At 38.2% G+C, this 16,532-nt stretch overlaps 1 protein-coding gene across 1 annotated transcript; it reads right to left on the bottom strand.

Moving 5' to 3' along the window:
* Positions 1 to 12,407: 12,407 nt before the first annotated feature.
* On the bottom strand, positions 12,408 to 14,720 carry LOC124556087. Its single transcript, XM_047130113.1, has 2 exons — positions 14,325 to 14,720; positions 12,408 to 12,848 (listed from the first exon to the last, which is right to left on the bottom strand). Exons 1-2 carry the CDS (start codon positions 14,334 to 14,336, stop codon positions 12,408 to 12,410), a joined length of 453 nt encoding a protein of 150 aa, XP_046986069.1. The 5' UTR covers positions 14,337 to 14,720.
* Positions 14,721 to 16,532: the final 1,812 nt, after the last annotated feature.

Here is a 16,532-nt window from a genome sequence, read left to right as displayed (position 1 = left end):
TGGATCACAAAAATTGAGATAATGATGCAGTGGATATTTAGATGAATATCAATGATGTATGATACACCTGTACTGTTGACTGCATATGGTGATAATAATTATGTAAGTGATGTCTATTGTACATAATTAATTAGAACAGTGAAACTGGGTGCTATTTCATATTGTGATTACCCAGGGAACAGGAATTTGAAGGAGGGGTGTGTGACGCTAAGAGATGTACTTGGGATGGGATACTTTCAACTTCAAGCACAATTCTGGGATTAACACTATGAAATTCACTATTGTTTTTGATTATGATAGATTATAAAATTAATAACAACTAAACCACTGGATCAGTCTGACCATATAATGTATCATATGAAAGCTGATGATGTCAGTAAACGAATTCAGTAGTGTGTGATGTCACAGAAGGTATTTAAGGATGAGCAACAGGGTGTATGTGACCTTTTGATGGTTGGCAGGATTTTTCAGTGCTTTTCATATCCAGTCAGTGTTAATGTGTGTACTTTTGTTGAGTGGCTGAGGTGGCCATGCAGCTGCACAAGGTATATATTTTAACATGTAATGAGCTTTGAATAATTTTGTTAGTGCAAGTTGCACACTCTACCTTTCCACTGAGCTTATATTAGTTGATTTTCATGATTGATTTTGCACAGCTATATGAACTTTAACTTTATTTATCAGAAGTGAGGCATTATGAGCTATAATTATTTTATACAGTTGATACGTAATATTTGTGGGTAATAGACTTGTTGCATGTTTCTTGCAGTGATTTTTGAGGATTATACACTTAATTGTACGCCATGACTGGTAGAGGAAAACTTCATGTCCAATCTCTGAATGTTTGCTGTTGCTTTTCGCAAATTAATGTGGAGTTAAATGAACTTCGCTTGCATGCTTTTCTTTATTCAATGATGCAGGGATACTACATACATTAATTCTTGTTTTATTGTTTTTTATACTAGGAATCTGCAATTCATGTGAGCCCATCATTCAAATACATGTGAACAGTAGTTAAAACACATTTATATAGTTTAGACCACATAACTAATCTGGTTTCATCAATTAATGGTATGAGATTGATCCATTAATTTTACATATTTTATATATTCCTAACTTGTCTACTTACTAAAAAGGGTTTGAGCATTTCTGTATTAAACATATGGGCTGTAAAGCAATGGTGCCTAACCAACCCCTACAATATCATGAGTCTAGCCAAGAAAATAGATCGTGCAGTGCCCATACCAACAGCAGCCAAAAAACTCATAACAGCACTGATTATCCAGAGACTTAATGTTCAGATAATTCAGTCACATATGATATTGCAGAATGTAACATAAATAGCAGTCTAAATTGTTTTTCACGTGAAAAACAGTAACAGTTCTTCATCTAGTGCACAAGAATGGTCTTGATAATTAGATGAAGTAGTATTGGATTAGAAAAGGTAGTCATAGCTGACAAAATGTAACTGTGAATTCACTTCCTCTAAAATTCAGTACAAAAAAGAACATAAAATGAGGCACTGTCTGGAGTCCTATTTCACTATGACTTACAAATGTAAATTAGAAAGGCATTGGCTCTGCTATTCACAAAGTAAATGAAATCTGTTTTGTTTTCCTTGCAAGGTTGAGGGTAATGAGTACCTATCTGTCTTTGTCAAATTTTGAATGACTGGAAGAATGGTAATACTCGTCTAACTTGACATGCAGAGAGCACAGTTCATGAGAAAAATATTGTGTCATTATCTCCAAACAAGAAGAGTGAGGACATCCATTCTACACTTGCTGAACAGGTGGATAGATGAAAACAATGGTTTCAAAAATTACTACAGTGGAAAGCAGAAGTTATTAATTTTTTATGTATTCCATCATTTTTTTGGTATGCATCTGGGATAGTATTATTTCTTCTTGTGATATTTTGGCTCTTAGCCTTACACCCTTCTTCAAGGTGAGTGGCTGGTAGCATCAAAACTACTTGATGCAGTACAATGGAGTAAATGAGGGTGTGTGATGGAGATAATAGAAAAAGCTCAACAAACATACAAAAGTTTTGTCAGTATCTGGACTTGGCTTTACTTGCAAGGGATGGAAATTTTGGTTCCCCAAAAAATGGTAACTACATTGGGTCTCTATGAACTACTTCCCAAATTTTGCTACCCATTCTTATCATTGCATACAAGGTCTTACAGAAAAAAGGAAAACGTCATCCTTCATATTTTCCCATAGATCTGTGTAAAAAATTAATAACTCTTATTGGGGTCAATATTAGCAATTAAATAATTGATGAAATAAAAAAATAGAAACATTTTTCCCTTTGGACAACTTTAATTGTGCCACCAACAACAAAAATTCATATGGTTATGAACAAATTCGAATTACATTTGGACATTCTGTAAAACATTGTTTACATTCTCACCAGGCTTTACTGCCAGTAAACTATCCACCATAGTAGACTTTTGTTTAAATTCTGCCATATCATAACTGCAAATAGTCAGTTTTACATAGCAATATTTTAGCTGATCTTCCTCTATGTTAAATTTCACATTCCCTTCGCATACGTAGACCTCTAGATGAAGATGATCTGACTATATATCACACTAATAGATATCAGCAGATAAAGCTTAAAACTGCAATAAGAACCCCATTTATTGATTTATTCAACATCTCTATGAATAAAAACAATACAACAAGAATCTTGATTCACTCTATTTGTTCTTCTTTCTACAGTGTGAAATCTTTTTAGTGCATATACCCAATAAATAGTACCCTAAAACAGCAAAACAGAAAACAAGATATTTGCAAAAGTTTAATCTACTGTTATGATGTATCTCAGTGCTGGTCTAATTGTCACATGGAAATAATGGTCTAAATTACATACACATTAAGATACCTAACACCATACATATGAAGTGCACATCTAGAAAAAAATACACATTCAACATAACTCACACCAACTATACTCAAACAAAAATATAATCTACTAAGTAAAGATACCTCTAAACTTAGGTGCAACGCTGAGTAAGAGGCAAAATTTAAGTCTACTCCATGAACATCTACATGTTAAGGGAGGAAGTATCAAACAAACAACAACACTAATGAGACATAAACCCATGGCCTGTTATTGGAAAAAGTTCATAGTTTTTCAGCACTTACAGTAGCAATGGTGAAACATAACTCTGTGTGGCTCGGTACATAGACAGTGTTGGGCATCAGTGGTATGAGACACATGGGGGGGGGGGTTGTGGGCATTTGCTCACGTTATCCATGTGGCAGTGTCACAGGCAGTGAGAAAGGTTGGCTACATCAGGGGTTGGGGGGGGGGGGGGGCTGCCCAGTGTCGATGTCAGGACACTTATGGAGGCTGCACCACTGTCCTGCAGCATTATAACACAGGGCAGGATGACTACAACTATGATGGGATGCAGAGGGACTACCAGCATCAAATGTAGAACCCCCAGGTTGGGCAGCCACAGGTGCTACAGTCAGCTGCACTAATACGTGTTGCAGCAGAGTTGTCAGGTGCAGCAGGAGCAGCAGTCTGATGGCAATGTGTGAGTTGCAGCATGCTCAGCATCACACAGTGTGGTTTACAATGATGACAACTCAGCCATCCAGCAGGCCACCAGGTAGCAGCAGGGACAGTGGTGTTGAGCAGACCCAGCCATGTAGCAGATGGGGTGGCACCAGCAGGTGACGCATTCTCTCAGCACGGCCAGGTGCCAGTGAGGCTACAGTGGCTGCAAGTTTCTCCACAACTGGGCCACACTCATACAGATCAGCCAATCAGGCCACGTAGTGGCACAAGTTGAGGACATGCCCAAGCAGCTGGACTTTGCTCCATGCTAGTCAGGATGGCAGGTCGGAAAGTAATGGCTCTGCAGCGCCACCTCAGCATAGCGAACCCACTAGCATGATTTGTCTCTGACCCATAACAATGTGTTTTTGGTGGCATCCCACTGCAAAAAACATAAAAGTTTAAAGACCAAATAGTGGGAACAATCCGATTTCTTACACCAATTGCCAACGTTTTGGGGGGTCAGGACTCGCCAGATGGGCATCCAAGTTGATTTTAAATGAGAACAGGAAGTTTTGCCAAATAAGCATATAATTCAGTATATGTGGTACATAGGGCATGACTAGGGAAGGTGACCAGCTTTTGGTTTGGATGGGCCATATACTTTGATTACAGAGGAGAGAGGAGATGGTGCAAGTTGATGGGTCGAAGGCAGCGAACAGAGAGCCGATTCTAAATTCCACATTTTGCTCGAAACCTCAAGTGCCACACGTGACATGCTCCACGTTTCATATTGTTGACTACATCAGGCAATACATGCTGATATGCCTCACCATCAGTCTTCAGCTGTGGGTTCTCTGCTGAGCCCAGCAATGCAGGCTTGTCTGGAGTGCAAGCTGGAGGAGCAGTCTTCCAACAAGTAACTCACAACAAGAGAAGAAAATCCTCCCATCCAAAAATTTGAAATAAATTTTTCTGATATCCTCCAAATGAGTGGCCACTTTTACAATGATATTGAAATAAAAGATTACAGATGCCAAAGTTACAATAATGCCATTGAATCAAAGGTAAATATAATGAAACCTGAGTGATAAATACACTGGTTTGCAAAACTTAAGGATGAAAGAAACTCCCGCATGATGTGTTGCTGCCAACTAACATAGTTTAATGAAACTTGGACCATACGTAGAAAGAACTGCTGTGGTATAGTACAGAAGTTAACTGAAAAACTATGCAATAAAACAAACTGAAATGACACTTTTATTCAAAGACAATAGTCACACTGAAGTCACAATGGGATCCTAGACATTACGGAAGGTGAGATGTGGTTCTTACTAGTGTGTGTGAGCACCATGGATGGCAATGCATGCTCTGGAATGTGCTTGCATGGTGGCCACAAGGTTGGTGAGGGTTTTTGTAGCAGTACACTTCATTCGCCCACCAGTGCAGTTGACAACTGCTGAATGGTCATTAGTGCATGTGGACTTGCTTCAATATGCCTCCCAAATGCATCCCACATGTGCTTGATGGGATTTACGAGGTTCATTTTTAAAGTAAGAACTGATTTGTAATGGGGTAAGAGAAACTTTATTTATGAAAATAAATTGTATCACAAACTATAATATACACAGTTTTTCACTTTTCAATATAGCCACAATGAACATTTAAACAATTGTCAAGTTATGGCACCAGCTTTTGGATGCTAGCATCAAAGAAGTCTGTGACCTGACTGTTAAACCAGTTAGTAACAGTTTCTTTCAACATTTCATCATTTTTCAACCACTTTCCACCAAAAAATTCCTTCAGTTTTGGAAACAGATGAAAGTCTGATGGTGCTAAGTCAGGGCTGTATGGTGGATGATACAGTAATTCCTAATAAAACTTATCCATTTGCATCTTTGTGCTTGAGACGTCAGGCCCAGCATTGTGAAGCAGTATGGCACCGCTAGACAGCAATCCCCACTTGTGATTTTGAATAGTGCGCCTAAGCTTTAATAATGTTTCGCAGAACCTTTCATCCTATATTGTCATTCCTCTTGGCAAAAAGTTTAATAGAAGAATGCCTTTCCGATCCAAAAAAACAGTGGCCACGATTTTCTGTGTTGAAGATTCTTGTTTGAACTTTGGTGGCTTCTTCAGGGAGTCTGAATGATGCCACTCACTGGATTGATGTTTATTCTCTGGAGTGTAGTACACAATCCACATTTCACCACCGGTCACAGTGTGACTCAAGAACTCATCACCAACCCTGTGAAAGTGCTCAACAATGGACAAAGAAGGTGCCAAATTTTTGCATTCTTCTGTCAAGGTTTTTGACACCCATCTCGCTCAAATTTTTTTGTCGTGAAGTTTGTCAGTAGCAGTGTGAAAAACTACTGATATTGAAACTTGTGGAAATTTCTGCTGCAACTTGTCAATAGTGAAGCTCCTGTTTTGGCAAACTGCCTCATCAACTTTTTGTGTCAAGCCTTCATTCATGTCAGTAGGCTGTCCAGATTGTTTGAAACCATGAAGATTTGTCCTTCCTTCATTAAACAGCATACACCATTGACACACATTTTCACCATTCATTACACCTGCACCGTAAACTTCAACAAGCTCCCAATGAACTTCATCAGGACAAACTTGCTTTGCATTTAAGAACAGAGTAACTGAGCACACTTCACAATCCGCGGGATTACTGATTGATATGGTGACAAATGAAGCAGTACAACGATACAATATACACCGGTAGAGACCTGAAATGTAATGGCGGCTCAGTGAGAGACTGGTGAAGAGTGGCCAACTGTGAACAGACGTCATGTGACAGGATACACAGACACAATATGCTGTTGGTTCTTACTTTAAAAATTACCCTCATAAGTTAGGGGTATGGGCAGGCCAATCCTACCGCTGAATATCCACCGATTCCAAGGGCTTGTCAGCTTGCTGCGTGATGGCATCATGCATTTTCATCCATAAAAATGAAATCAAGGCTGAATACATACCTGAAAAGATGCACATTGGGAAGGAGTACAGTGTCACAATACTGTTGACCAGTGAATGTACCATATGTTCAAAGATCTGGAGACCAGTATGTCCATACAACCTTATGCCTCCCCACACCATAACACATGAACAACAAAAACAATGTTATTGGGTGTGTTATGTGTTCCTGTCTCTTGCTATATAAAGGTATATCCAGAACAGTGGTGGCTATTCCTTGAGGAATTCAAGGCGGCATCCTTCCAGTAACATCTATCACTTGAAAACTTGTGGTATGTATGAAACGAGAATAAAAAATTGACTCATTTAATTTTCTTATACCAGCAGCCTGGGTGTGTGAATATTAATGTTTTTAGAATGGGTAGACTACCAGTCCCTGTACGCAAATGATCAATGTTTTTGGAATGGGCTGGCTGTCAGACTCACAGCGAACCATCCCAGCAATTTAAAGGCAGGCAATGGATATGTGTGAAATGGCGGGGGTACTGGGGGTTGGGTGGGGCCAGTGGATTGTGAAAGTATTTGGAGAGCATTCCCCTGAACCAGGCAAAGTAAACAAGTAGTGCCACACCTGTGGAAGTAGTTTTGTTGGTTCATTGTGAATCAGATTGTTTGAAAGTGAGACCTAGTGACTAACTCATGCACTAGTTTCCTGTTTAAAATGAGTGGTGTAAATAGTGTAAAATGTTTTAACTATTGGTTGTCAAAATCTTACTTTTGAGAGAACATTGGTACTGAAAATGTTAGGACTGCCAAGACTAGATTTAAACATTATACAGACTCAAAAAACGTGCAAAAGCAAAAGTAGTTCTACCAGAAAATGTACTCCTGTTTTATACAAAGATGTGGATTGGCTGTGTGGATGTGAAATAAGAAATGTTTTATTCTGTTACGTGTGTCTGGTAATGAATGTTGCAGAACATGCTAGGCCCACAGAGGGGATAACAGACATTAAACACTTGGTTGACAAAGTTGAAAAACATAAACTGAGTGAACTACGCATAAACAATAGCATCGGGTTTATTATGCTTGGCAAAGTCAATATAAGATTTCAGCTAGATACAGCTTACATAATGAGGATGAAGATGTTTCTTAGCAATTTGACAATATTAATTAAAAGCGGAAGTATATGAAAGATTCATAAATTTCACATACCCAAAGATCATACAGCTGTGGGAATAAGAAGTGAAGTGTTCAACAAACAGATTAAAGATTGTCAACTCTCCAGAAAAACTAATAGCTCCGAATTAAGATGGAGTTTCAGTTATGACTATAGGCACAATGGGGTACAGTCAAGAGTAAAAGCAGTGTACGAAAGAACCAATTTTGTACACTGTTATGCCCGCCAACTTAATCTCTTTGTAGAGCGCTGTGCAACAAAACACAAAGAACTTTGAATATTTTTTAGCAATTTACAGGGATTCTCTACTTTCTTCTCAAAGTCAGAGAAGAGGACTGTCATACTGGATAATGTTGTGAAGAAATGTATTTGAAGCAATGCTGAGACAAGATGGAATTTTAAAACACTATGTGTAAACACCATATTTAACTATAAAAAAAATAGCGGAAGCCTTGGGATCACTGAGGATGATGACAGCAAGGATTATGCAACAACCAGGAAAGCTCTTGGACTTTTTGACATCCGAGCAACTACAAAGTGTTTCTCTTTTGGCTTCAGTTTTTCAGTAAGGTCCTGTCTCACTGCAACATTTTATTTAAAGGGACGTAGACCCCACAGCTTTGCAATGAAAAATTGTATGTTTTATAAGGTATCTTTTCTCAGAATTCATAAAAGCTAGAGAGTTAATTTTTTACAGTTTATGCTCATTTATATCCTGTCAATCTCACTGCAACATTTTGTTTAAAGGGACGTGGACCCCACAGCTTTGCAATAAAAAATTGTATGTTATATAAGGTATCTTTTCTCAGAATTCATAAAAGCTAGAGAGTTAATTTTTTACAGCTTATGCTCATTTGTATTCTGTCAATGTTGGAACAACGATGTTTGAACCTTGTTTGAAGACACAATTATTAATTTTTTTTCTCTACGAGCTACACTTTAAAAAAAATGGATATAATACTGTTTCAGTACATACACACTAGTTATCTAATCACTCACAGAAAATTTGATAGTTCCATTTACAGTAAAATCTGACAAAATATACATTAAATGTGGAAAAATGAAACTTTCAGGAAACTGACTTTAAAGTTAAAACAGCCCTGCTCCATAGTTACAGTCTTCATTTTCATCTTCCAGTGCATTCTCAAGTCTTTTCACAGTGCCTCTTTTCATCTTCCGTGCTTTCTTTAGTAAACTTTGGAGAGAGTTGTGTGCATCTCGATCCTACCCTGACCTAAGGTCACCTGGCATTTTGTGATGTTACCTTGGTTAAATGATGCCATAGCATCATATACACCAAAATAAAGTGTGCTAATACCCACAACACTTGTTTTTGGAAACAATTTCATATTACACTGTCCACACTTTCATTTGGGTTCTCTGTTCTCCCACGAATACATTTCTTCAGGAGGTGTACATCAGGCCGATCCCTGAAGGCTGGTTTAATTTCCTCTATTACAGCTGCTTGTAACTGTGGTGATGACTGTAATTCTCTCCTGATGTTTTTCTCCTATTATATTTATACCAACCATTCTGATCATCAGGATATAATCCATGACTAGGGTGCTTATTTGTAGAGGCAATGTGGAAGAACAGTGTCTATACAGGTTTCCTCATAGCTTAGCCATAATTTGTATTTTGTTTGATTGCTGATCCATAACAATTCTGAATATAGTCTATTGCAGCATAAGTCAGCCTCCCTTTTCCATCTGATTTTTTCCCATCGTTAAGCATTTTTCTTTTCATTCATTGTTGTCTTCAGATGTCTAAGTCTTGCTCCCATTCTTTCCTGAATGTGCACCACACACTCGAGCTTCTGTATCTCAACATTATTTCCATATGATTTGCTTTCCATAACACGTTTGAAGGTTTTTGGATTACTATCTACCAAATAATGTACATTATACCACTGGAGCATGAAAAAACCTCTTAAAACGTATTTAATAACTTAAAGAGGCCACATCTTGTATAGACTGAATTAGCTGAACAATAAATAAATAAATACCACTGGAAGAGTGGTCAAACATCGTCTTTACTCTAGCAACCTCCATTCCACCACTGCAGCCTGAGTAATTTGCCGTACATTTATCACTATGTTCTTTATTCCGTTTATTACCACAACGACTGTATTTTTACATAATAGCCATGTCAATCACCTTTCCAGTGTCAACACTTGTAGCTGTAAAAATGCCACCATTGGAGGTATGACACTGTTTCTCCCATGTACCATCGAAAGCTACTGTGAGGTCACGGTAAGTTTCATTTTGTTTGACTACTTCTTCTACAGCTTCACGCGTAGTTTTGTGGGCTGCATCCTCAGCTGCAGAGCCTAATGCATAGTTGTAAATGTCCAAATTTGAAGTTGGTGGAGGAAGATGTATTAAGGCCCGTCCACACGCAACGATCTGTCTGCGCAGACATCTGCGCAGATGTCTGTACATGCAAAAGATCGCTGCAAATGTGGTGTGTTCACACGACACAAACCCCAATCTACTACTCGCCCGCCATCTGTCGGTGTAGAAAAGAAATATCAGTGGCAAGCGACTACGCTCCCTGTAAACGTCAAAAAACTAATTCAGTTATTTTGAAATATAGATATGGAAGAAGTTCTGTTGTGGTCTGTGTTCGCAACTTGTGTTGCAAAAAACATTCAGACCAACCGCAGGAAACAGAGTAAGCGGTCAAAATGGTGTAGACAGTGGCTGCTAAAGCGAAAGCAGTTTTCTCATGTAAATTTGCTGCGAGAGTTGCAGGGCGAACCTAACGACTGGCGAAATTATTTGCGGATGGATGTCGACACATATAATCATCTCTTAAAGCTTGTAACACCTCATATTATGAGAAAAAGTACTTGTATGAGAAGGGCAATTTCTCCTCATGAACGGCTGGCGGTAACACTAAGATTCCTAGCAACAGGAAGGAGCTACAAGGACTTGGAATTTTCAACTGCAATATCAAAACAAGCGTTGAGTGAAATAATACCCAACACATGTGAAGCTATTTACGCTGTCCTGAAGGATGAGTTCATGAAGGCAAGTCAAGTAAACTAAGTCTGTCAAGTTACAGATAATATTTCTCGTGTTGTAGACGTGTTTGAAACACAGTAGGCCTATATTATTAGAGATTATATACCTACATGGCCAATGAGCTGCAGTTTACTTTGTTTCTGAGTAGGCATTTTCAGTTCGCTACAGTGTAGAAGTAACCTGTTACAAACTTTCGTTCCAGGATACAAAACTCCACTATGAATTCTAGACAGAGATTCGTTATCTGCCTGAAAAGTTTTATTTGTAGTACTGTGGTGGTGAATACTTTAGTTAATCTCTAAGTTACTATTGTTATGAACCACATGTTAGGTAGTAAAACAAGTCTAACAATCCTTCTGTCCAGAACACACAGTTGCAAGACCTTCCAATATTAGCTTAACACAATCTTCTGACTGCACTTTCTTCAGAACAGATAGGGCATGCTTTTTCATATTGCTACAATGTCACATAAGATTACGGCATAGGACAGTATACCAAAAGAAGAGTGCAAATTCAGTGTGTAAATTTCTGCAGGGATAACTTATTGGGTGATTTTATTGCAACAATTTCAACTGAATGACTACATCATTTATGAAAACAGTACACAGCAGTATAAATTGCTGTAAAATCTTAGTTTTTGCTCATTGAGTTCACTCCAGTACTTTTAATTCACACTTGCTACATACACTTTTAGGACACAAAACAATGGAACATTTCAAACACAACAGTGCTCAACATCTTGTCTTTCTCCTCTTTGACTTTGTCGTAGAAGCTTATGTCATTAATAACAGTATTGGGTTGTTTAGAGTACCCATCATATCTTCCTCATTCATTTTTCATAAGTACGTTAGCATTAATCCAAAATATTTAATATGATACTGGGAAAAAAAACCTTTCACTTAAGGGACACCTGGCCCCTTGGGACCCTAACAACTTAACAAAAGTCAGACTAGCAAAGGCATACCTGCAACAAGGTTGAGGTGGTAGCCAACTGACTGCTGGGGAAGTTCCAGGGGGGGGGGGGGGGGGAGGAGATTGTGGCATTACAAAAATAAAGATTAATAAAGGAGTTTCCCTCAGGTCAATAGGACCTAGGTGTACCAGTTGTGGATTAATATCTGCAGCAAACTCACCCAGTTAAGACTTGTATGTTTTCTATCTTGTAGAGAAGAGAATAGTAGCAAAAGTCAAGTAATAGTGTTATCTACAAGAGAAATCTTAAACTGTTTCTTATGATCCATCTTCAGTGGAATCACTCCTGGAACTTCTGTGGTGGTACAAATAAGACATCACATTGATTATTGATAATGCACTGCCTATGATGAATGAATTATTTGTTACCAGAACTTAAAAGATCCGAGGATTTCTTCAGATCATTTCCTGAATAACTAATTATTATATCACCTTCATTATAGCATATCTTTCTATTAATTTCCCAAATACTCTAAGGAACAACAATAAAACTTTATGTCCCTATAAGGGACACAGTCAGGTTTCAATGATACAATAAAAGAAATGAAATTAGTCTCTCCGCAGGTACTTCATATATAAGGCAACAGCTGTACACTGCAATTTACACAAGACACTACCATAATTGGGTATTCTAGAAAATATATGGTACAATAATAACAGGCAAGGCACAAAAGATTTGAGGCAACAAAACATGTTTTGAAATAGAACTTTATTGGCTATCAACTGTTCACAGTATGCATCACTTGCACTTATAATGTGACATTAAAAACAACATATGGAAACATTTTGCATTATTGAAAACCTTTAAAAAACTGTGTCAGGTTTTGGCTTTCCATGTTTGAAAGTGTCTCAACCTCAACAACCTTAAAGTTTCTGTTTAAAGACTCCATGTCACCTTCAAATAGCACATCATTGATTAATTTTTGTGCAATGATATTCTGTTGAGGGGTGAGTGCACGTAGCTTGTTCGCCACATGCTGGCCGAATGTGTCGAATGGATCTGGTGGCTGCATTGTGTTCAATTTTTTGCCCACCAGTGACAATATTTCGCCTGTTTTATCCTCCATTGAACGTTTCCGCTTCCCACGAGGAGCGTTACTCAAGCTGTTATTAGAGTTTGATGATCTCGGAGTAACTGGTGTCATTGGAGTTGACTCTCCAGTTACTGGTGTCACTGGATTCGAGTCAGTATCTTCAATGGCTACATTTTCTATGTCATTCTCTCCTTCACACTGAAAAAATAAGAAAGATTGTATGTTTGTGATTTTTGCTTTGGATTTTGTTTCTTATATCTTTATTGAGCTTATGAATAATTTTTGTAAAAAAGTATGCATATTGGAATGTACAAAACTGAAACATTGTGATAAGAGCCAAGCTGTAAATATTGTGGTGGTATATGATTTGACATGGTGTAATGAAAAACTTAACAAATATGTCTAGCTAACAAAAACCGAGAAATTGTTAATAAAAGGTCTTATAGAGTTCCATAATCTCACATCTTAAAACGAAAACAGGAATGCTTACGAAACACACACTGCACTGAGCAACTAACTCTTTATCCACATAAAATTCTGAGACAGTGTAGAATGGATACTGAACAAAAACACTTTCAGACAAAGAACAACTCGATGGAGTTTCATTTTTCTGTTATTGTTGTGATCATGTACATTAACAATTAGCTGAATGTTACTGTTAACAGAAACTTTACACAAATTTATTTTAATTCTTTTTTTCATTGCAGTTCCCAAAATGTGAAGAAGACTGGCTGAGAATTGCAAGTGATTTTGAAAGCAAATGGCAGTTCCCTCACTGTTTAGGAGCTATTGATGGGAAACACATCAGAATTGTACCTCCTAAAGAAAGTGGATCGTTTTTCTTCAATTATAAGAAAACAAATAGTGTCGTCTTAATGGCTGTAGCTAATGCAAATTATGAATTTGTGTACTGTGATGTGGGAACAAATGGGAGAGTATCCGATGGAGGGGTTCTGCAGAACACTAAATTTTATGAACTTCTTGTTAATAATAGTTTAAAAATTCCTCAACCTCAACGAATTGCAAATTCGCAGGAAATAGGCCTAATGGAGTATGTTTTTGTTGGTGATGATGCCTTCGCAATTCGCAAAGATTTAATGAAGCCATATCGTCAAGAAAAATTATCAAAGGAAGAAAGACTCTTTAATTACCGCCTCTCTAGGGCACGCAGAGTTGTTGAAAATACGTTTGGAATATTGGCATCAAGGTTCCGTATTTTCCATACAACCATAAACTTGAAGCTGGAGAATATTGACACTGTGGTATTAACTTGCTGTGTTTTACACAACTTTTTGCGCAGAAGAAACCCGCAATTTTACACACCATATGAGTCACTGGATCGCGAAAATATCAACGAATGTTCTCTTGAACTGGGCGAAAGATGTGACGAAGAAATTATGCACGCCCTGCAACGTGGAAGAAGTGGACAAATTTTTGAAAGCGCAAAAACTGTTAGAAATAAATATAAACATTATTTCAGTACTACTGGAGCTGTTCCATGGCAGGATGGATTTGTATCGTAATAAACTTTGTGTTGTAAAACATGGACAAGTAGTCAAGTATATTCATGTTTCTTTTTATAACAGCAGTTAATTTTCTATATGTTTGCACACAAATATATTCTTTTGAATAAACTTTTGATAAATGTATGTGAAATATATTGTTTTACATTACCTCGTGTTCCATTTCCTCGCTCGTTAACACTCCAATTTCATCTTCAATTGTACTTCTGCTTGGTCTTGGCGTTTCTTGATCACTAAGAAAGCCAAGCAGATCAAAATACCACAGCGTTGGCTGGTACACCTGATCCACTCCTACACCAGATCTTCGAGATTTCTGCACCTTCGACAACTCTTTCCGGTAAACAGTTCGCAACGAATTTATTTTTTTTATCACTGTTTCTCGGTTTGCCGAGGCGTCAACTGCCCGCAATTTTACAATTAGAGAATTGTAGGCTGCTGCCTTTTTATCTCTGTCACTATATTCCTTACTTTTTATCTTCCACAAACATGTGTGGTGTCTATATAATTCAATGAACTCACTGATAAATTCGCGCGAACACTGACGAGTATCAGCCATTTTGATGCCCTGTGCGCACAAATACAAACACTAGACTGAGCAAACAGCTGTTTCGCGCCAGATTTGCGGCGATCTCCTGTCCACACACTCCAACTTGTCTGCGCAGATGTGGTTTGAACCCACAGATTTGAGAGGTTTCGCTCAAACCTCCAACTCCAACTTCCAGGTTTGCACACACCTCAGGTTGGTGCAAATCTTCTGTCCACACGCAACGATCTGTCTGCGCAGATGTGATGTGCGCAGACATTTGCGCAGACAGATCGTTGCGTGTGGACGGGCCTTTACACTACACAGCGTAGCTCCTGCTGCTCTTTCTCTACCGATAGTTTGCAGCCCATATACTAATCTAATATGCCCATTATAAACTTCAATGTCAGTGATTTTCACTGAATCAGAACTGGAAAACGTGCAGCTATCATTAAATTCACTGCAGATTAGCAGAAATTTAGCAGCCAGATTGATATGGCATTAAACATGTAGAGAAACATTTCCCTTATAACACATAACGCAACACAGGGGAAGTTGCACAATTTTCGCTGGGCTTCTGTGGATCAGCTGCATTGATAGATCTTCGTCCTTCCACCATTGAAGGCGCTGAAACAATGTTTCCTATTGAGTGTAACATGTTCTTCACTTTCTTCTGCCAATGCACACATTGTTTGAACACTTTTGCACTAACCCTTCCCATCTTCACACAAAAATACAAAAAATACGCGACAATTTCCTTTGTGTCTTCATTACACGTAAATAAACACGAAGTCAAAGATATAAGCAGAAAACAAGGGCGCATCTTTCCCAAGCTGGCAAACAGTAAAGCTGTCACACAACACAAATTAATCACTGGATACTAGAAGTCTTGAAATCACGATGAAAGACTGACAGATACCCGGTCGGCCATGACAGGGAGAAAAAGTGAGCGTCCCACTTCGGAAAACTGGTAAGTTAATATGGTTAGGACTGGAGTGCAACAATGTGCAATACATCATTTTAAAAAGGATGTGCCGTAGAATATTTTAAGGAAAAAAATCGCTATTTTCGTCGAAAATACGATTCCATGTCCCACTAATCAGCTGCAATGTAGATAATGTGATAGTGTGAAAGTTCTGAAGAATGTCCCTGATTTCAAGTCAGCGATAGAACTGACGAGAAGTACTCTTGATCTCGATCATCAGTGGGGTCAAGGTAGCTAGACATATGGGGTAAAGGGAATGAAAACGTAGAGATAGACGGCCTAAAACGTTACTGTTTAGTAGACGCACGTAGAACTCTTAAAAAGGAGGTCTGTGACCTTGTTGTGGCTAACACTGACGAGCATTTCGCATTTAACAATCACTTGTCAGCAGCTGTATTAACTATTCCAACCCAGTTTGTTTCCAAAACACAAGCTGTTACTCCCTGACAAAGAATTTCAGATAACAGTTAAATTATTTGGCTTGAACGAAAATGAACGGCGACAGGAATCGACACTCAGATACAGTAGAAATGATTTCCAGACTGCCAATGGAGCTTTGACACTTCTGAATCGTATCTACGAGAGTAATTTAGAAGCCGTTTTTCGGAGTCAGTGAAATTATACGAATTATTTGTACAATACCAATGAAAACAGCGGTAAGCGAGAGAAGTTTCTCCACACTGAAAAGAATAAAGTTTTTCACTAGAAATACAATGAAAGAAGAGAGACTGAGTCCATTAGCACTGTGCTCTATAGATAAAACACTTTTGAATGTTCATACTTTTAATGAACTTGTAATTGACACTTTGCTACAGGAAAGGAGAGGAGAATGGATTTCGTCAACAAACCTG

The sequence above is a fragment of the Schistocerca americana genome, chromosome X, assembly GCF_021461395.2.
Source record: "Schistocerca americana isolate TAMUIC-IGC-003095 chromosome X, iqSchAmer2.1, whole genome shotgun sequence".
NCBI lineage: Eukaryota > Metazoa > Arthropoda > Insecta > Orthoptera > Acrididae > Schistocerca > Schistocerca americana.
Note: the sequence above shows the minus strand (reverse complement) of the source record. Positions and strands in the feature narration are given on the sequence as shown.